This window comes from Malus sylvestris, chromosome 10, assembly GCF_916048215.2.
Source record: "Malus sylvestris chromosome 10, drMalSylv7.2, whole genome shotgun sequence".
Classification (NCBI taxonomy): domain Eukaryota; kingdom Viridiplantae; phylum Streptophyta; class Magnoliopsida; order Rosales; family Rosaceae; genus Malus; species Malus sylvestris.
In genome coordinates this window covers 13862418-13884258 of record NC_062269.1, presented here as the reverse complement: position 1 = coordinate 13884258, position 21841 = coordinate 13862418, and the positions used below count along the sequence as shown (strand labels likewise).

At 36.4% G+C, this 21841-nt stretch overlaps 2 protein-coding genes across 3 annotated transcripts; one reads left to right on the top strand and one right to left on the bottom strand.

Annotated features, from left to right (window-relative positions):
* Positions 1–6772: 6772 nt before the first annotated feature.
* LOC126584681 (uncharacterized) lies at positions 6773–7874 on the top strand. The gene is made up of 2 exons (XM_050249012.1): positions 6773–7373; positions 7497–7874. Exons 1-2 carry the CDS (start codon positions 6942–6944, stop codon positions 7539–7541), a joined length of 477 nt encoding a protein of 158 aa, XP_050104969.1. The 5' UTR covers positions 6773–6941; the 3' UTR covers positions 7542–7874.
* A 2680-nt stretch (positions 7875–10554) lies between these two features.
* Positions 10555–21280, bottom strand: LOC126584680 (autophagy-related protein 2-like). Of its 2 annotated transcripts, XM_050249011.1 has the most exons (16): positions 20703–21280; positions 19192–20264; positions 18870–19018; positions 18263–18426; positions 14968–18141; positions 14766–14878; positions 14438–14645; positions 13404–13517; positions 12489–12596; positions 12267–12399; positions 11810–12009; positions 11427–11623; positions 11235–11309; positions 11003–11102; positions 10808–10884; positions 10555–10720 (listed from the first exon to the last, which is right to left on the bottom strand). In XM_050249011.1, exons 1-13 carry the CDS (start codon positions 20904–20906, stop codon positions 11237–11239), a joined length of 5910 nt encoding a protein of 1969 aa, XP_050104968.1. In that variant the 5' UTR covers positions 20907–21280; the 3' UTR covers positions 10555–10720; positions 10808–10884; positions 11003–11102; positions 11235–11236. The 2 variants fall into 2 exon arrangements, with proteins under 2 accessions (XP_050104968.1, XP_050104967.1); XM_050249010.1 differs by lacking the exon at positions 10808–10884.
* Between the last annotated feature and the right edge of the window lie 561 nt (positions 21281–21841).

Here is a 21841-nt window from a genome sequence, read left to right as displayed (position 1 = left end):
TATAAGTAAATTTCACCTAATCGTTATGAACTTATATTCACAAATAGTGAAGGTTGCTAGTCACAATCACGTTAAGTGAATTCTTGGCAAGAGTATCATGCTTTTCATAGTTACGAATGCCTCGTCAATGCTTATAGGTTTCACAAAGTTTAATGATCTTTGATTGTATCTCTATTGTGCTTTTCACGTAGGGGACTTTTGAAGAATGTTTTGAATTGTTGTATGCGTTTTCCCGTCCAATTCAATAACTTAAGGAAAACTTGAAGATTAAAAAAGTGCTGTTCACGGTTAATCTGAAGTGTTGAGATTCACAACTTATTGAAAGAACAACTGAAAATCAATTTAGGTTGCATATGTGTCATGTGTAGAGAAGAACCCTCTAGCTAATCCATCACCTATCCTTTCACCTTAATTTCATGTTTTTGTCAATTCTGTAATCTATTTAAGTTTAATTTACTTCTCGTCAAAACCAAACCCCCCATTATTAAATTATTTTATTTAGTTAGTTTTCATTGTTGTTAGTCTTTTCATTCAATTTCCATCCATTTCAGTTCCTAGTGTCTAATTTGATTGTTTTCATTATTTTGAGTCATTCTAAGTGTGTTTCGAGTTATTAGAGTTTTTAGCCTAGTTTTGTGTCCTTGAGTCTTGTTTAATATTTTTAAATTAATTTAGAATAGATTAGCAATCCCTCCTAATCCCCGGCCTAGAACGATACCCTACTTACATCCATACTACAATTGTCAAAAAGAGGGTTTAATTTGTGTGTCAAGTAATTCTCGCATCAATCGTGTGGTACCTCTATGAATAGTATTTTCTAAGCTTGGCGATGTTCAATTTTTGGATGATCGGGGTTCTGTCCATGTGTTCCAAGTAGTAAGTTATGTAGCCTCCTACTTTGGCGACCTTGTATGGACCTTCTCAGTTTACCCCGAGTTTGCCTTCTCTTGGGATTTTAGTGTTTTTTGAAGACTTCCCTTAGGACTATGTCTCATACTTGTAAACTTTTGGGCCTGCCGCCTTTTTTGTGTGAAATCTAGATCTATCTTCAAGATCTGCATTTTCCAAGGTTGTCTTTCTTCAGTCTGCAAGTTTGGCATAGTTGTGACATGAACAGGGATGACAGCCTCAATCTGGTAAGCCAAAAAGAATGTTGTTTCCCTGATGGCTTTTTAGACTATTGTGGGATAAGCCCACAGGCATTCGGGCAGTTCCTCAAGCCATTTAGTCTTCTTTTCGAGCCTCTTCTTTAAACATTGTAAGATGGTTTTATTTAAAACCTCTACTTGCCCATTTTCTTACAGATATCTAGGTGTGGAAGTGAATTGGCAGATCTTAAGTTCTTTGTATCGGTCTGTGACTTTGAAGCTGGTACACTGTAATCCATTGTCCATCATTATTATGTGGGGGAATCAAAATCTGCAAATGATGTTTTTCCACACAAATAATTTTACAGCCGCAACAGTGATTTTCATCAGAGGTTCTACTTCTATCCACTTAGAGAAGTAGTATGTCGCCACTATCAAGTATTGCATGTTCCATGTGACTTTCTTGAGGAATCCAACCAAGTCAATGCCATATTGTATGAAGGGCCACAAATTTGTCGGACTATTAAGTTCTTGTATGTGTTGATGGTTCATAGGTGCATTTCTTTGACATTTGTCGCAGCTTTGAGAGTAGTTAGTTGAATCTTGTAGCATGTTAAGCCAATAGTAGCCGACGATTATTGCTTTTTGGGCTAACGATTTTCCCCTTCCATGGTTTCTACATACTCTAAAGTGGATGTCATTTAGAGTTTGCAGGGTAACTTCCGATGTGACACACAAGCTATATGGTCTAAAATAGGAACACCGATAAAGCTTTCCATAGATTATCGTGTATCTTGATGCCTTTTGAATTAACTTTTTGGCCAGGTTGTGATCTTCTAGTAGTTTGTTGTCTCGTAGATAGTTGATGATTTCTTCCATCTAGTTTTCTTGAACATCGATAACAGCGACTACCTCTTATTTTATTTCGTGGACGCTGGGGACTTCAGGGAATTGTTTGTCGTAGGGAGTAATCTACGTTCAAGGCTATTTCGATGAATGAGTCATGATGGTTTTTCTCTCCCCTTGGTATCTGTATGATCTCATGTTTTTCAAACTTTTCAAAGAGTGCCTTTGCCTTATTTAGGTAAAGCCCCATGGTAAGGTGATGAGTGGGTGTAATCTCCTATGACCTAGTTAACTATGAGCATGGAATCATAGTGAATTAGCAATTTTTTTTACCTAAAATTATTTCTTTGTAAATGAGGTGAGGTATTTTGGTTAGGGGTCACCTTTTTTAGGTCAGATGAACAAAAAAACGAACTCTCTCTACCATTTCTAGTGACTAACCCTGTAACCAGAAAGGGCTCAACTTGGTCATACTAGTAGGGCTTCGTACTCAGTCCCGTTGTTGCTTGCTTTGAATCCTAGCTTAAGGGCTTGTTTAAGTATGGAGCCATTTGGTGTTTGTAATACCATTCCTGCATCGGCTCCATGTATGTTGGATGACCTATCTACATAAAGCTTCCAGAGGCGAAGGTTGTCTGGGGATTTTGAGAACTGATTGCTTCTTTCACACCTTGTGCAACAGTGGTAAACTCCGCTACAAAGTGTACCAAGGCTTGGGCCTTCATTGATGTCCTGGGATGGTAGATTATCTCATGTTGCACCAATTCGACAACCCACTTTGTAACTCTGCATGAAGTGTCAGGGTTGTGTAGGATAAACCTCAGCAGGCATCATGTAGACCACTCTGAATGACTAGAAATATGGCCAAAGTTTCCTTGTTGTTGTTATAATGGCCGAAGTTTCCTTGTAGTATATTATTTTATGCTCCCTCAAGTTTTTTCAGATCAATATTGCACTTACTGCGTTATCCCATATGGCCAGATAAAGGTATAGATCATTTCCATCGATGAGTTTGGACAATAAAGGAGGTTTTAAAAAGGTATTCTTTGAATTTTGTGAAGGCCTCTTTGTATTCGTTTGTCCATAAGAGGCCCTTGTTTTTCTTTGTTGCTGTAAAGTACAGTTTGCATTTGTCGGTGGACCTTGAAAGGAATCTGCTGAGAGCGGCTGCTCATCTAGTCAAACATTATATTTCCTTCATGGTTCAATGTGACCTTATTTCTATGATGGCCTTTATATTACCTAATCGTCCGCCGCTCAACCCGCTTCTCTTCCTTACAGCATCGATCAACTCTCTGCACTCTAGTTTCTGTTCACCATTGCACCAACGGGCGACGACATCGGAGGCTGGTCTGGACTCTTCACTGGAGGCTGGTCTTCTTCTTCTTGGTCGAAGAGGTTTGGACTCTCTTTGACTCTGTCCATTAAATAATATGTTGCTTTTTTCGTATGTAGATGATATTTTCTGTGATTGAGACTCGAGAGGGCAATTTGAATGATTTTTGTGAAAAGGTTTAAACTTTGATGTTGTAAATTGTGAAAATTGAGTCTTGATTCTATGTTAGTTGTGTTCACTTATTCGTGGTTGTAGAATTTGCATTCTTGGACTGAATAGAGTTACATTTTCCATGAAACTGGATGCTTTACAGACAAATGTTTTTTCGATTGAGTTGAGTCTGTTTGCATTCTTAGAATTAGCGAATTTAGAGGAAGAGGGTCTGGAAATCAACTGTGTTGGATCAAAGTCCAAGTGTAAAGAGTTTGTTTGTTAATATTGAGTTGAGTCTGTTTGCATCTCTATTAAAGCTTGATGTAGCACAGTAGCCGTATGTATCGCATTTGTTCTTTTGCATCATGTAATTGACATTACTGCATAAAACTGCATAAAACAGTGTGATTACTAGTAAGTAATTGACATTACTGCATAAAACTGTGATTTTGGAGTATGTTTTGAAGCGTCGAACAAGTCTCAACCTTGAATACAACCAAGGTGCTTAGCTAGAAATGTTAACAGTGAGATTGAAACTCCATTAGAATTGAGTTTTAGTTGCAGAGGTGTGCGGGGTGATTGAAACTTCATTTGTATTGAAACTTCATTAGAATTGAGTTTTAGATTGAAACTTCATTTGTATTGACAATGAAACTATCATGACACATTTTCAAAGTATGAGATCCCATCGTAGACAAATTTAGTATTTCTAGCTTGTTTGTCACAAAGATTATGAATGAAAATTGTAGTTTGCCATTTATTTGTTCAATAATATTTTGGTCTTGTTATTATTAATTTTTTTTTTTTGAAGCTTTTATATTGAGACCATCCTAAGTTAAAATCCTGGATCCGCCACTGACTAGAAGTCAAAGATAAATTCAAATAAAATGAGGTTAACGTCTAAACATGAGTATTTATCTACGCATGAGTATATTTACTTAAAAAGTAAACTCTTAATGTAGCTTAATTCTGACCCATTTCCCACTCACCTTCACCACTTAAGCTTGACCCAATAGCCTCCAAAATTGTCCATTAAAAAATAAAAATGACACTCATTTGTTTCTAACAAAAGATTAGGGTTAGCCATTTGATTATTCCTTGACAACTCTCAGTCTTGAATATGTGATTTGCCATATAATTTTAAAATTAAAAAATATGAAGCCAGAGCATATAAGGTTATGAGATGGTGACGAGCCACTTATTTAAATTTTGTAATACTTCTACACAAAGCATGTTAGAAAAGTATAAGTATATATAATTGGAAACTTTAATGAAAAACTCTTAGTACTGTTCACTTTAACGAAAAATCATATTTTTACACTAAAAAGTCAATTCTGATACTATTCACTTTACCTTTTATTTTGTCTTTATCGTTAAAACTCAAAATTCTCAAACCATTTTCATTAATTTTCTTTATATAATTAAGGTAACGTTCATAGCACACAACATAATACAGTTTAAATCCAGATCTGACATTGTAAAATGAGCCTTCAAGATTGGATTAATTCTAAGACGACAGAAGGTAGCCTTTAAACTAGAGGGCAAAGGACAAGTTTTGCCAACAAAATGGGAGACAATGCCCTTTGACCAAGCGTTCTTCTTCCTCTGACTAACCCATGATCCTAATTGCAATGCTTCACTTCAAGTACCTGCTAAAGTTGTCACAGTTGTCAATTGGGAATCCGCCACTTGTCAAAAGCACATTAGCTTAAATCCTGGAAAATTCAATCTGGATAAAGGTAAACCATGTGCAACTCTAGTGTGAAGGTCAATAGTCCTAATAGCTTAGGGATGTGGTGAGAATCTTTATTCTTTCTTGCATAATTTAGGGTTGGAATAAACAAACTTTTATTCTTTCAGTACAGTTTAGGGCAATCCAAGGATTAGTGGGAAAAAAAAAAAAAAAAAAAAAAAAACTTGATTTGTACACTAAAAAGAGAATAGGTGAACTTAATTGGGAGGTCTAGTGAAACCAATTATATGGAATAGCTTAAAATAGAGGACAAGTAATATGAGAATTAAACTATTAAAATAATATGTCAAACGACATATATAGGAAATAGCAAAGCGTAATGATGTGAGTTTCACTTGTTTATTTAATTAACAACTTGCCATTGGATCCCAACATCTTTTGTTTACTTTTAAGATAAATGAAAAGATGAGGATGAATTGAATAGTAATTAAGAATGTGAGAATAACTAAATGCTCTCTATTGCTGGTTATACTTAAACTCAAGAAAACAATGTTAGATAACTTGACCTTTCTTGCAACTCAAGGGGCATTCTTACATTACTATGAAGTTGTTATTTGCTCGATACGATGATGTAGTATGCATATGACTACGTTGAAGGGGTGTTAGAGCAAGTAAACGCTCCTCTTTACCACTATGTCTACAATTAAACTCTTAGAAACAACGTTAGATAACTTGACCTTTCATTCATTTCAAGGAGCACTCTTATATCACGCTGAAGTTTTTATCTCTTCATTAATGACTAGACTGAAAGACTGTGAGAGCAAGTAAACGTTCTTTACCGCTATAGCTACAATTAATTAAAGCAAACAATGTTGGATAACTTGACCTTCCTTGTAATTCTAGGCATTCTCAAATTAGTATCAAGCAGTTATATGTTTAATTCAATGATGTTGTGTGCAAATTTAGAATTTATATAAAAAAATTAAAAAAATTAAAAAAACATGTGGGAATAACATCTTCTCATGTTTTTTGTTTTTCCTTTTTGTTCTACCACCACCAATCAAAAACCAGAGAAGGGCTGCGTTTGAAAGATCATATGGGAGTTGCGATCTCACCCATATCATGACATGTGAGACTGTCAAGCATGCTCCTTATTTGGACAGATAAAACATTTAACCCATTTTGCATAAAAGAAAGAAAAAAAAAACTTATAAAAGTGTCTGCCACATTTGACTAATATGGAAATATGAAACTTTTTCCATCAATTATCATCCACTCATTCCTCTTTACAAGTGAATGAGATTGGCCACCCACAGCCCCAAGCAAAAGAAATATTAGTTATTATCTGTAAAGTATTTTTTATTTTTAATACAAGGATGTATTTACCGTTGTGAAATTTGAATTAAGCAATACAATATATAAAGTCATAATAATTTAGTATCGAATTAGTCATTCCGAAAAAAAAGATAATACTAAACTGTAATGCTAATTGACGTTATACTAATGCAAAGAGATTAAAATCTTTTTTTTCTTGCATTTTTAATTTAAAAGATGACAAATCTGAGTAACATGAGATGTCTACAAGACATACGCATAAAACAAGCTCTCCCTAATATAAATGCAAACATCTCCATGTGGATTCTAACTGTATGCAAGTAAATCCACAAATTTAAAAAGGGTTTATAATTACGGCATCCTTTCAACGTTCATTGCCATGCTGAAACATGTTTAACAGCGCAACATAACCCTTTTGCATCTTTCACTCACTGGTAGTAGTATTATTAGTAGTACTGCTCCTACACTTCTCTCTATCTAATTAGCTCTAATGGATCCTAGAATCTCCTTCTCCAATGACTTTGCAGACACTCAACAGGCCATCAAGCACGAATCAAGCTACCGGGAAGCGCCCGTCTCATCGGATTTCGAATTCTCCGTGGACAACTTTGGTATGATCTCGGCGGACGAGATCATATTCAAGGGCACATTGTTGCCCTTAAAGGATAATAGTGCCAACAACCAGCTAGGGAATAAGACTACTACTTTGAGAGATGAGCTACTTGCTGATGATGAGGATTATGGGGATTTGTTGCCAAGAGCAACAAATAGTTTGAACAGATGGAAGGAGCGTTTGGGGCTCAAGAGGGCTCAAATTGTTCAAAAAAATGGCGATAGAGGTCATTCGGTTTTGGAGAGGATTGCTGAAGAGAGGAGGCCTGTGTTTGTTCATGAGGCTGTTCTTATTAGCAAGGAAAGCCAGGTAAGTTAAGATGCATTTTTTTTCATTTATTATTCAGTTTTTTTTTTTTTTCTGTCCATTTGGTGTTTTTATGTAACACGGAAACCAATTGAAATCCTCTAATCTACGATTTGTGGTTTACAGGAATTTCTATTTGGAGGGTTCAATTGCAGAGATGATGGAATCTGATGATATGGAAAGTTGGTATTTTTATGCAAGGAAAATTAATTCCTGCTAACTTTTAAGGTATATTGATATTAGAGAGTGGTTTTTATGAGGAATTGTATGAGTTTTAGGGTTTGGCGCAATTCCCAGTTCTATTTTTTTTTTCTCCATTTATTTCTAGACAACATTTTCATCCTCTCTCCTCCAAAGAAGTAGAAGATGATGAACAAGAAGAAGAAGGTATATTTGGCTGTTCCATTTTGTACAAGTGTTTGCAGTTGATGGAGAAGTTCTATGAGTTTTTATGTAATTAAATCTACAGTGTTGATCTATCTGATTGTGGTTTATTTTGTTTCACATTATAATTCCTGAAAAGTTGGCCCAAATGATCATTTTTCAAATTTTAATTCCTGAAATGGTCAATTTTAAGCATGTTGTCGATACTTTTCACTAGGTCATAAATATTTAGTTTTATTCAGTTCAACAACTGAAATTCGATTTCAAATCATTTAAACCAGTTTTTCTCTTTTCTTCTCTTTTATCTTTGTAAAGTATCTCAAATGCCCAAGTAATGCTACGTTGCATTAAAGGTTAGTAGTATTAGCATTGTCCTACATGATCCTTTGGAACCTGTGATGCATAAATACATAGGCATCCCTTTCTTGTAAGCCCTCATGTCATGGGAATTGATCAAGTGGGTGCTAGTAGCACCGTGCTACTGAACTTTCCAACCAAATGGCCACCCTCTTCAAGGAAGAATCACGAAATGATGGATCCCTAGGCTCTTGACCACTGTGCAACTTTGGCGGAATTGCACTTGTCATCCACCTGGTTTAGGACCGTGAATCGGCGCAAACGATTTCAGTTCGGCTTGTTTAAATTGGCATTCTATGTCAAACAAGCGCTTAAACAAAATATTAAAAGGAAAACTAACGAAAAATCTAAAAAAAAATTCAGTTTTAATGAAAAATGACAAATAAATATGTAGTAAATAGTACCAGGTAAAGGTAAAAATATGGTTTTTCGTTAAAAATAAACAGTACCAGTAGCATTTTGTTAAAACTCCCAATATTAAACTAGTTAGAAAAATGAACCAAGCTTGAGTTTTGATATTTTCGGCTCATAAAGTTCCTAAACAATTTGTATCTTTTACAAGACTTGTAAAACTTGACTTATTCGTTAAAACTTGACTCGTAAATGATCCTTTATCTTTTTTACCAATCCGATCAATTGTCCTTAGGGAAAGAATCAAGAATAATCATATACTTTTGAAGATAAAAATATATTGTTTTGCACTATAATTTGGAGTCTACGACAATGTTTGGACGTGGGTATCATATAATTATTATATTTATCTTTAGGATTAAGTACTTAAAATCCTTCAATCTTTTGGTGTTATTCCAAATTAGTCTCAATCTCTCCAAATATTCCAAAAGAATACCCAACATATAGGAAATATCACTTCCGTTAGGTCCTAATAAGCTAGGAGAACCGTTAACTACTTACGTGGCATTCATCGTCATGTTTTTATGACGTGGACAAATCCCATGAAGCAATTATTAATGACATAGAATTCATAGTCAAATTAGTCTCAACCATCTGAAAGTCCTCTTTAAAAGTTGTTTCAACAAATTTGGGAGCACTCTAGCATTTAAAAGAACTATATGTATAGGACTAATCCATATAGGATTTGGTTTGTACAACAACATTTACAAGGAATACATGCACAAATCAGTAAATGACCGAGTCTAACAAGTGCTTCTGCTGATCACTCTTGGCTTGTGTACTAGAAAGTCATTGGTTCATCAAATATGACACCACTCTAATATCTTCAGTTTACAAGACTTGATATTTTCAGTATGCAGTATTTGCTGGCATACTGAATTGGTCAATGAGTCAAATCTTAAATAACCATTGCAGGATTACAAAGCATGTGCTTTCTTAAAAATATAAGGGAATGAGGAAGCTCACCCCACTAATGGCATGTTTACTAATCCGTAATTAGATTGAGGAGAATAGAATAAGGAAGGATTAGATTGAGGAAGAATTAGAATCAGAATCTTGTGGAAGTTATTTACTAAACTATCAGGAATCAGAGTATGAATGATGCTAATTCCATAAAAGCTATTTAATGAATACCCTTGAATCGGAATTAAAACCAATATAATTACTAAATTGTCCATGTTCTAAATAAGTTCATTTATATGATAGGTGATAACTTCAATTTCCTTAACAACATATAAATAATAAAAACTTTCCACCTCTAATCCATAATTTTTTTTTACCGTTTTCCACCTCTTTAAAACCTGAATTTTTTTTATCTGGAAAAATGACCTATTTTGTGGGATTCTCGCTCTGCAATTAAGCGTTTCTCAAACAGCTATAAATACGCCCTAGACAGACTTTAATTTCTCTAACTGCCTTTGTTTAGGCCATCATTTCCAAACTGCTATAAATACACCCCAAGGAACCTCCCACCCAAGGAATCCAATTCCTCCACAAGGAGGAGCCGAATTCCATTTTTCATATGGCCCCAGTCTTAATTCCTCTCTTAGTAAACATAAGAACGATCCATAATCGGAATCGAACTCCTTATTTTCATTCCGAGTCGAACTCCTTATTTTCATTCTGAGTACAGGTGCACAAACACGCCTTAAGACCCAATACAAGAGGAAACTCGAAATGTTCGGATTCATTACTCCTCATATTACCAATTGGTTTTATGGTGAAACCTCAACTTCATATTTTAATATGAGTTGTTCATGTTGTCGCCTGGTTTTCGTATAGAGCAATCAAAGCATTGTTCTCCGCATTAACATCAAGATACTCAATCGCCCCCTACTCCCAAGCGTCGGTTGGAGATCAAATCATTAACTTGCCAAACACGTATCTGCAGCTGTTAATTCTTTCTCCGGGCTAAACTAATGTACGAATAGCCTGAATGAATGATTTGTTCAAGAAAGATACGAAACAGACTTACAAAAACCAAGAAAAAAGATTACGAGGAGAAGATCCTATCACAAAGCCACAACAAATCTTGCTGACTAACTAGCAACCTTGCTCCTTGAGATGCAATAATTGAATGAATAAATATTTACAACAGACAGAAAGCTAAGAATTATGGGCACTATTTGGACATTTACATTTTGTACAAAACTACCTGATCGTCTTGCTCCAATGGAAAGAATCCGGTAACTCTACACCTGCAATTGATAGACCAAGCGTAACTACCTTGTAAATCAAGCCACATTTATAAAATGAAAAGAAATCCTGTAGATAGATATTTTTACCATAGCAGTTTCTCTGTTTCCCGTTATCTAACAAAGGCGATGGGAAATTATAGTTACATAGGCTTGGTCATGAGCAACTGACATCATTATCGTTCATAATAAATCAAATCCGATTTGAGAGACAGACACCCACACACTCACACAAACGTGTTTTGCAAAAACCTTTATTTAACATGGACAGAAAGATCAACTCACATGATGCGTAAGTTCTAACGCAAGAATAGATGGCTCATTACTGATCTCCTCTTCTCCAGGAATACAACTAGTTCAATATTTCATTCGTGAGTTTAATCACCTACAGTAAAAGAAAAAAACAACAACAACGAACACAGTAAGCTACCAATCTGGGATGTGCTGTGTGATAGATCTGCAAGAAATATTCAGCTCAAAAGATAGCAGTATTAATCAGAGAATTATTTGACTGAACCATTAGTTTTGTTCCCTTGGCTGAGGGGGACCCTGATATTTCTCAATGGACTCTTTCTTTCGCTCAGGATCAAGGCTGCACACACGAGCGCCACATTAAATCTTGGTTTTTGAAATTAGTGTGTCAAATATATTATGAAATGATTGTATATTGTCATAATGAACAAAACAAAATAAAGAATACAGGAGTAACCTATTTCTGATGCCAAGAAGAGCACAATGCACAGCACTAGCACAAGCAGTAGCCGGAGCTATAGCAGCTGCAGGAACTGCCTGAACAGCAGTTGTCAAAGCTGATGTTGCACCAGCTCCACGCTGGTATTTTTTCAGGGGAGTCTGGACCAAGGCAGAAGCAGATTTCCCCAGGCCATCACTAAGGCTTTCATAAGCCTGTCAAAGAGAGACAATTAACTTGTTTTCAGGATCATTTTCTTTTATATCAAGTTTGATCCCAACAGAACAGCTCTGGACTGAAATTTCAGAGTTTGAAAGACCTACAATTTTACTCCCCCACTGTTGGGAGTTTAGGACAACTATTTCTAAATATTTGCAAGCAACCAAGGTTGGAATATTCACCTGATGAATTCCTTCTTGAGCATCTTTAGGTTGATTTGATCGAACATTGGTTTTCATTTTATGTGCTGCAGACCATGACGCAGAAGGAATGCCTGTAAGTAAATATTCCCCTTGGAGCAAAATATCATGAGTCCCAGCGGCCAAATGTACTCCAAGTCCAACAGCTTCAACAGAAATACTTCTAAGAAATGCAATTATACCTGGAAGCAAGTAGACTGTCATGAATACTAAATTATTTAATTAATGAAAATATGCCAGTGACAAGTGATAACACGGCTTTATATACTATTGAATAACCAGAAAGAACCCAATTATCTAAACTCAGTTAATTGACACTGAAGTTCGATATATACCTTGAGTCAAGGATCAAATTTAAGAGCTATTTTTACATAGTTCAACAAAAATACGAACACCTAAACTGGCATGCACATGTTTACATTGAATGAATTCAACTTACCTCTTTGCATTCCCTTAAGTAGTCTCTTGTCTTTCTTATAACTCTCAATTGGCAAAGAAACCAACTTCCTTGCACCAGAACTAACTGCTACCAATGACCGAATGGTTGGAAGACCTCGCAGTATTTTACAAACCTACATAAATACAGTAACTTGTTATAAATACACTAGCATTTGAAAGGGGGCAGAATTCCAAAAAAAAGTAAAGGTAAAGTCACTGAAACCTGATTTTGAGAAATATATTCTAGCCACTCTCCTACAATCGTCTCACATACGCTACCCCAGCCATACATACCAACAGCATGAACATGCTTAAGCTGTAGCTCAACGCCCTGCATTTATTTGTGAAAGTATGGCCAATAAGTTCCTCAGTAAATTTCAATGAAAAGAAGAATTTAAACACAGGCAATGGAACACAAAGATCAGATAATTAGATACCAAGATTTTGAAAGAGATGCACAACAAGATGAACAATATGACTGAGTAGCAGAAAAAAACCAAAAAAGGAAATCTCAATTGCTTACAAATTTATAAATATTGCACTTCTTAAAAGTTTTAAAAGTTATATCCCACTTCGTTGAAGTTTTTAGAGCTATAAAAATATGTACTTGTTTGTGTGCATGGGGTATATACATTTATATCAAGTGGGCTTCATTCAAACCGTTCTGTTTACTCTATTAATCCCAGAATTACAGACCTCTAGTAAATGGTATATGCAAATTTTCCAAGCTTTTTATAAAAGAAAAATGAAACTAAAACTCCAATTTCTTGAATCAAATTGACAGATAGGACAAGCAGCATCAAATAAAGACACCAAAAAAAAAAAAAAAAAAAAAACCCATTAAAATTTTTAGATCGATGGCTAAACTTTGCATGCTGGATAGGAAAAATAAAAAGGTCAGAAGTTAATGACAACCAAACAGAAGTGGCAGAATCATGGAGTCATGGTTTACATGGAAGAACAATAAAAATCATGGGAAGCAATACCAGGAGCAAAGAATAGTATCCTTAATGAGATTATGTAACAATTTTCTCTCTTTTCACAATCAGCTCTACGAGGACGAATAAGTATCAAGTATAGCCTTTTTATACCCTTGTACATAACCTCACAATGTCAATATAAGAAGCAAACCATTTACCTTCCATGGGACAAGATTTACAAGTTCTACATACTTCCCGCCTCTTAATGCTGCCAGATCAACGCAGCTGGGACTGTAGTCAACCCGAACTAGAATAGGCCATATATCGAACTTCTGAAGGGGAAAAAACGAAAATGTAAGCAGTTTGAGCATGTATTTTCACATCATCATTTAGAAAAATCACAGGGCATAAATTCTAAAAATGATCATATTGAAAATTGACTTAATCAGAGCAACCTAGAAATGCACAAGCAGCAAAGACAACAAATTGGATGTCAGCTTGCTTCACTATTCTCATTTCTAATAAAGAACCATCAACTAATCAGTGTCAAAATACTCACAGCCTACATAGAGCTGTCTGCGAGTTGAAAAGAGACAAACTAGTGCGTCCCTTCACATACTTTACATATAAGAGCATAAAAATTTACGGGCATCACCTCCTACCTGAGCGCCAGTTCTCAGGATCCATTATCCCATGAATTTCATTGACTATTTCTGTGAACTACGCAGAAAAATTTGATACCACTCTTTTGTATGTATTTTTCTATTTTCCCATTCGTTTTTCTTCCTTTTGAAACAAAGAGGATATAATCATTACAATGGAGATTGGCTTCGAACATGCCCAATGATAATACATGTTTGAGGACATCAGCAGTCTCAAAAAAAGAAAATAATGCAGTTGACCCAATTTACTGGGAAAAGGCAAGTTTAAAATGTTATTATCCAAATTATTGGAGGATATATATAGCAACAAACTATCTAGATCAAGTATGAAACCAAATACAATAAGTCAAATATGAATGCTGCAAATCTACTGCCTACAATATGTATTTACTCTTTAGAATCAACTCTATTAATTACATGAGATTTCTTGCTTGATCTTTAATCAAAGAATTCTGCTTCAACTAATATCAGCCAACAAGGCTTAACCATGCAAGACTGATATTTCCCATGCAAACACACATAAAGCTGAAAGTTACATTTAGGTTGAAAGCTAAAACTCAAAGAACACCAGGGAGAAGGAAACAACTTGCCTGAAAATAAGGAAGAAATGCCTCCTCTCCAATGATACGCCCTGCAACATCATTACTTTTTACTGGCAAGATTTTTGAACCATCAGCATCTTGACGATCACCCGAAGACTGATCAGTTGAAGAGCTCTTGGCCGCAAAGAAGTTAATGAGAAAATCAAGTTGGGACTGATGAAGATGCAATCGCATGGGAAGGAGTGCAACACGTAACCTAAAAGGAAAGAATATAAGAACCAAGACTCAAATAATACTGTTACATCACCATCAATCAAGCAGATTTGTAAAACCAACTTAACCATGCGCTAATTATAATATAAAGCAGAGGGAATACCGATACTCTTCAAGAGGAGTTAAAGGATCTGGTCTGACAGATTCTAAGTCCATCTTGAATGCTTTTGAAGATGATTTTCGAGGTCGGTCCTTTGAATGATAATATCCGAGTACCTTCCAAACAAAAAAGGTAAAAGATAATTAATCAATTTTGTAAAGCACAAAAAGTAAAATTTTGGTGTGAAAGCATATAGCACGTTTACCAGCTTCCAAGGAGCATCTTTGCTCCTGTCATATACATAGAAATCTTGAACTGAAAGATAAAGCTTAGATACACAGATTCCACCGACAGGAAAAATGTCATACTGAAACTCCATTCCGGATACTGCAAGCTCTAAACTTACAGTAGCATCCCTTCCACTAAAATCCACTGATCGCTGACCAGTTGCTCTAGAATCGTGCCAGTCTGACCCAGAAAGCATTCTCCACCTAACATCAATGTTCTTAAGAAGTACACATCCAATGGCTTTTCCAAAATCATTGCACTTTGTACCTTCAATAAAAGGAAGATTGTCTTCTACAGATTCTTTCAGACTATTTTCACTAGCTTCGGGAATGTGGTCTTCTAAAACTCGAATGGAAGTACCATACCATCCATTACTTTCTCCTCCAACATCTCCATTTATGAAATTCTTGGATTTGCATTTTAGAATCTCATGCGATGATTGTCTGTTGGCAGATAATTCCAAGAGAGGCCGTAAATCAGATAAACAATACCCTTCTATTAACTCCAGAACATTACCTTCTTGTAGAAATGATGTTTGACTACTTTCCAACTCTGATTCAGGCACTGACGCATCATAAGGTGCACCAAGCGAGAGAATATCAGGAGTTGCAATGCTCGAATAATGAGCCTCTCCAAGGTCTTGATCAAATGAGATACAAATTTGTGACTCAGAATGGCAGGTCTGATTCTTATCCGAGAGAAATGCATCATCACATATCTCATCCATTAACCCAACCAACTGAGTTTCACTCTCTGTAACTGCACCAGAAGTGTGCAATTGAGAAGTTGCTTGTAAAGAATCACTACCACAGCTCCTTGCTTCATCATGAAAACCTCTGCTCTCTTGTTCCTGCTGCACCTTATTCCATCTAGTCTGCAAGTGCACGACTGATTCCTCCACATCAGGGGCAAATAGCTGTTGAAGTTGGGCAGCTAAACGAAACAGACTGGACATGGTGTCATGGCAAGTTTCCACATAGATATGAGATTTTGAACATTCTACCTCCCAGAGAAGGCCATTATTACAATTAGTTCTCAAAATTGCTTCAACCAGTGCCTCCCTGGCAACTTTAACAAACCCAATCTTGTGTAGATGTTCTACACTATAAATGCCACCAACATCCTCAGGCTTTGACATTACACGGAGAAGAAGCCCAAGATCTTGCACTCTAATTCTGTAATCAGTTTCCAATGAGCCAGCCCTCGTTGAGTTTGAAAGATTCAAGGAAGATGCAGCCAAAAGACAAGAAACATGTTCCTCACCCATCTCTTCCTTGACATATGAAAAAATGGGCTCTGAAGCTTCACTCCTTATCACCACATTCTTGAGGTAGGGCTCATAGCTTAATCCAATATCAACAAAGTTAAGAACAAAGGAAGATCCGCGAGGTGCACTACATTCATCCATTTTGTTACACTTGTCCACTTCAATTTCAGAAGGAATAATGAAAAAGGAGCATAGTGTATCTGCCCAATCCAAGCGACCACCTAATGCAACAATTGTGGCACATCTGACAGTTACAGATGTAGAACTATGGAAACTTTTGGGATCCCACAAATGTACAATATCAGAACCAGCTAGCCTGGAGGATAATGCATTAGAGCCCCCTCCATCACCGCGTTTCAATGTTGAGTTGCTGCACGCAATCAGAAGAAACTCCTGATCAGGAACACCAGTTACAGAACCCCACAATTTGCCTTCACCATGGGCCAGCCAGAAAAAATTGGCACCTGATATACCCCCAATATTGGAGACAGAAAGCATATCTAGCTTCTGAATTTTCAGTTTTAGCTGATGCCACGAACCAGGAAGTTCACTCTGTATTGAGCTTTTGACAATCTCCTTTACATCCAGGCTAATCAAAATTTCAACAAAATCACATTTAACAAGGATAGATGTCTGAGACGCGGAAGATGCTTCCTTAACATTGACTGAACCACAATCCGTGTTTAAGTCATTTATCATTTGATCTAAAAGACAACATAAACCTTCATATTGAGAATAGTCTAGGTTTATTGAAACAGAGGGTAGACAAACACATAGGAAAAACGCAGAGCTCAAGATAATCTCCTGTCGAGTTTGGGAATTCAAATCTTGCAAATCTTTCACAGTTGATACTGAAGCAAATTCATGATCTTTTCCGACAAATTTAGAAATGCTCCTTGATTCCTCAAAACCAGCTAAGCACTTGGCTTTCTTTGCTATCCAAGGACCAGTCACATAACCCTCCTGCCAAAGCATACTAATAACAGAAAGAAGGCCTGTACTATTGCTGACTGACATTATATTTTTCGCAGCAAATGTCTGCCTCTGCATGTTTCCAGAGCTGATTCCAGCAATATTCTTGCTTGCAGGACTAACAAGGAAAGTGTCCAGATTACCAACATTCAAATGTAAAGAATGTGTGGCTGTTGAAGAATACCTTTTATCTGACCTTGCATCTAAAGTTGGGCCATGGTCTTGAACACCTTTGTTAAAATTTGATGGTGAAGAAAACTCAAGAGCAATAAATTGGTCCCAGGAACAGAAGCCTCTAACATCTTTACCACCTTTATGAAAACAGAGAATTATCCTTGCATTAGGAATCAATATATCACCTCGCAGAGTATCTGTTGAAGACAAGGTCTTCACATGGCTAGAAGATCTTCTAAGATCCCCACGAGATGATCCATGCTTCTTATTAGAGATCTCAGAAGGAAACTCAGTCTGATTACCATTCGTTTTGACAGGCTTTCCAACTTCCTTGGACAGTTCTAATAGTGTATTTAGCAAAGAGAAGTCCACCCAAAAAACAAGATGTGGCAGTTTCAGTGAAAATGATGTTGTCCCACATAAACTCACATTTGATGTACTTGAACTCACAGTAAATTGACAGTGAGTAACACCTGAAGTTTTAAGCAACGTAGTTCTGACAACATCATTCTTGTACCCAAATGGAACCTCTTCAAATGAATCTTCAGAAGATGAGGAATGCAGAGGAAGGACACTTTGAACATCAGCTTGAAGATGTTGAACCGAAAGAGTACGGGCATTAATATTGGTATTAGACCCTTGAAAGCCAAACTCAAAGGTATCTTCTTTGTAACTTGAGTAATTAGCAACCTCGATATACTTCATTGTTCCTTTGAACCTTATCTCTTGAGGGCATACCTGTGGACCTTATCAGATGTTTCAAGTTAGTGTTGCTGACAATCATGTAGAACCAGATAACAAGTATATATCATAGATATCAAACTCAAAAGCTAAAATGCTCACCAAGCACAGGTATTACCTGCGTAACAAGAAGGATGTCTCGGCACTCTGCACCTAGGTACAGAACACCTGAATCAACTCCCTTAGAATCACAAAAATGCGTCTCTTTTTCATCTTGAAATGAAAATACGACAGAAATCCCAGCTAAAGCTGCTTTACGATTTGTTTCAACATGTTGCTGTTCTGTAGACAAAGATTCAAATCAAAATTCCAGTGACAAAAGTCTAGAAGAAAATAAAGATACACGGTATGAAAACTTTACTAGCATAGAAAAATACCGGAGACTAACATTTAAAGACTCAACAAATCAAGTGCTTGTATATCTCCAGAAGAAAACTATATTTTCTCGTATTTTTTAACTTTCTTTCATGCTCTTCCTAAATGGAAATGTTAGATATCGTATATCTAAAAGCAATTAAAACATAGTTAATTTTATGCAAAGTTTCAAACTGAGTTCAACAATCTGGGTACAACTTGACACCACAAATATTCCTGACATTTCAATGATTACTGATGCAGTTTTTAAATTTTTATACAATAACTAACCCAAAAAAATATTAAAGTAGATATGCAATTAAGTAATTTACTTTAAAACTTCTAGGTTAATAGGGTTGATATTGCACTACCAGGTGGAACATGCAAAGATCCAGAAGCAAGGCTTGATGCAGCTGTGATAGCAGTGAAAACAGAACACGTCCAGTTCCACATCCCACTGTTACCTAATGCTGATTGGGAACTTCTCATTCCATCAAAACATTCAAAAAACTGATCCACACTGCACAAAGACCAAAACATTCAAAATACAGACAAATAAGATGTGTAAAGTTTGTAACCAAATGAAAAGAAACAGATAAAAGATATTAATAAATTAAACAACCCTAGACGTATCTGAAAATTATGTCAACAGCGGTTCCTTGATGAAAACACTGATAGCAGAATTATACTAACCTTGCCCCAAAATCAAGTTCTTCAATACCATCCCTATTATTTTGATGGATGAAAAAGGGTACCCAATCTGATATAATATGTGACCTAGGTAACAGAGCTTCAGCCACTGATTCTTGTAGTGTAAAAGAAGAGGATTGGGTGGGAAAACTTCCACAATTTTGGGTCAACTTATCTGCTGTAGAACAAAATGACCTTGGTGAAATACAGTGAGATGTTGAATCAAGATAAACAGAATCTGCTGGTTTGTGATTGCTCCTGTCTTTCACCAGACTTTTATATTTTTCCCAAGCAAGTAAACTCCATTTAATTGTGCTGGGCTGAAATCTTAATTCTACAGGTTCAATAGAAACATCTGCGTCTACTTTACGGATGTCTAAAGACCCATTCTTCCAAGGTATGCTTAATCTTATATTCCCTGAAAATCCACCTCTTTTCCCAACCAATATTGGTGTGGTAGCACCCGGTGGACGGCACCCTGGAAAGAATTCATCAAATGTTCTTTCTGACTGGCACGGAATGCACGTTTGATTATCAGCATCATCCATTTGAAGCAGTTCAAGTGATGCTCCTTGAAACTTGACAAAGTTGGTCAATTGACTAATCCCAAGAAAGTTGTCATATCTTGCACCAGAATTTTGACTATCATCTTCAGAAACACATGTTCCACATTCAGTTTCTAAAATTCGGAGCACCAAGGTTGAGGAACACCCTAATGTCTTTCCATCCTTCTCTAAACAAGGATCAAATGCAACAATTAACCTTTTTATGGTTACGTGGAAGCTCGTGAGAAACCACTTTACCATCTTTGCAATTGCTTTAACACCTTCATGCACATCCCTGGATGCAGATTTTGCACCATCGTCTGCCATGTCACCATCTAACTTCCCTGGGTTGCCATCCTTATGGATGTTACAACTTTCGACACTAGCTGGTGAGTTATACTCTGCACATGTAATTAACACCAGCTCAAGTTCATCCACTTCAACCTCGCAACCTTTGCCCTTCCAAGACATTCTAACTACCAGGGAGCCAATAGATCCTTCTTTTATTATCAGGGATGCTGCTGCACCGAACTGTGGGGAAAGAAAAGAGTTGCCAAAGAAAACAATTAAACTCTAACAATTCCATGTAAACATCAATTTTGCATATTTCAAAAGGGAGCTGTTATTGGCACTCCAAAATTCTCATATTGCACTTCATACTTTCAATATTTAGAAAGAAAAATACAATTGTAAGGAGTGTCGATTGAGATTTTTGGATTGCTAATAACAGTTTCCATTCAAAACTATAGCTTTGTGTGGAATTATTTTAAAATTCACAAAATCCCTAAACAATTATCAAATCGAGACTACTCCGAATTCGGGTTTCAAACTTCAGCTACCTCAGGTGAGGCAAAATTCACATGTTTAGAAAGAAAAACGAGAGTACCATAGTTTTATTTTACTTTTACTTTCTTGGCAGCAAAACACGAGCTAATACAAAACGAAACACAGAAAAGCGCGGGTGCGTACCTTCTGATTAAGAAAATCGACGTTAAGCGCGAGGTCGTTGAGCTGAATGGTGCCCTCGGAGAGCTGGACATCGAGCTGGTCGGCGTCGATGTCGCCCAATATGAATTGCCCCAATTTCTTCTTTAACAGGAACTTGCATACTCTCTTCACGGCCCACCGCGAGAACATCGCCTCCGCTGACTTCGCGATGTTCCACGGAAACATGGCAGCGGACTACGACGACGGCGGAGAAATTCGGAATTGAGTTGGAAATTTGTGGAATTAGGGTTTGGAGATGGGAATTTAGGAGGGTGAAACGGCGCGTTTCGAATTGGGGCCGCTGTTAGGTCGAGGTCGAACCCTCATGAATTTTCAGAAGAAGATTGCTTTTGATAAGGTGTAAGAACGCCAGGGACGATGACGACGACGGTGACGGTGACGGTGATCGTTAATTTTTTTCTTTCTTTCTTCCTCTTTTTTTACTTTCGCAGATTTTTGGTGCCTTTGCCTTTGCGCGTCCACGTCTCGCGGGAATTTTAATTTCGGCGCGTATGTGTATATATATATTGATATATTGATGCTGTTGGTGCCGGCCGTCTCCAACTCTCTTCGTATTTATGTAAACTTCTGTAAGAAGTTGAAGCGAAGAATCTTATTATTCAATGATAAAGTTGCATATTTTTTTCCACATCTTTAAAAAATAAAAAATTTATCTTGCCTAAAGCTTATTTCTCGCCCACTTAGTAGTAAGATATTTTTCTTCACTTATAAATAAGAGGTCTTAAATTTGATTCTTAAATAAAGGTAAATGTGAATCACATTATTGCTAACTCATTGTGAGGCTAAGCCCACCCCCACCCCCACCCCCACCCCCACCATTTAGTATAACTAATAGCGTTTGTTAAAAAAAAAAAAACTTATTTCTCTTCGTGTTTTTTAACAAAAACTATTATTTGTATTAACGAGAAGATGGTAGGCTATGTCTCACAATGAGCTAGCAATAATGTGGTCCAAATTCACTTTTAGCGAAAATAGAATCTAAGACCTCTCACTTACAATTGAAAATGAATATCACTAAACCGTAGTACTAAATTATTTTTCTTCATGTTTTAGTTCTCAACGAAATTAATCGACAAGAAATTACATTCATAATTAAAAAC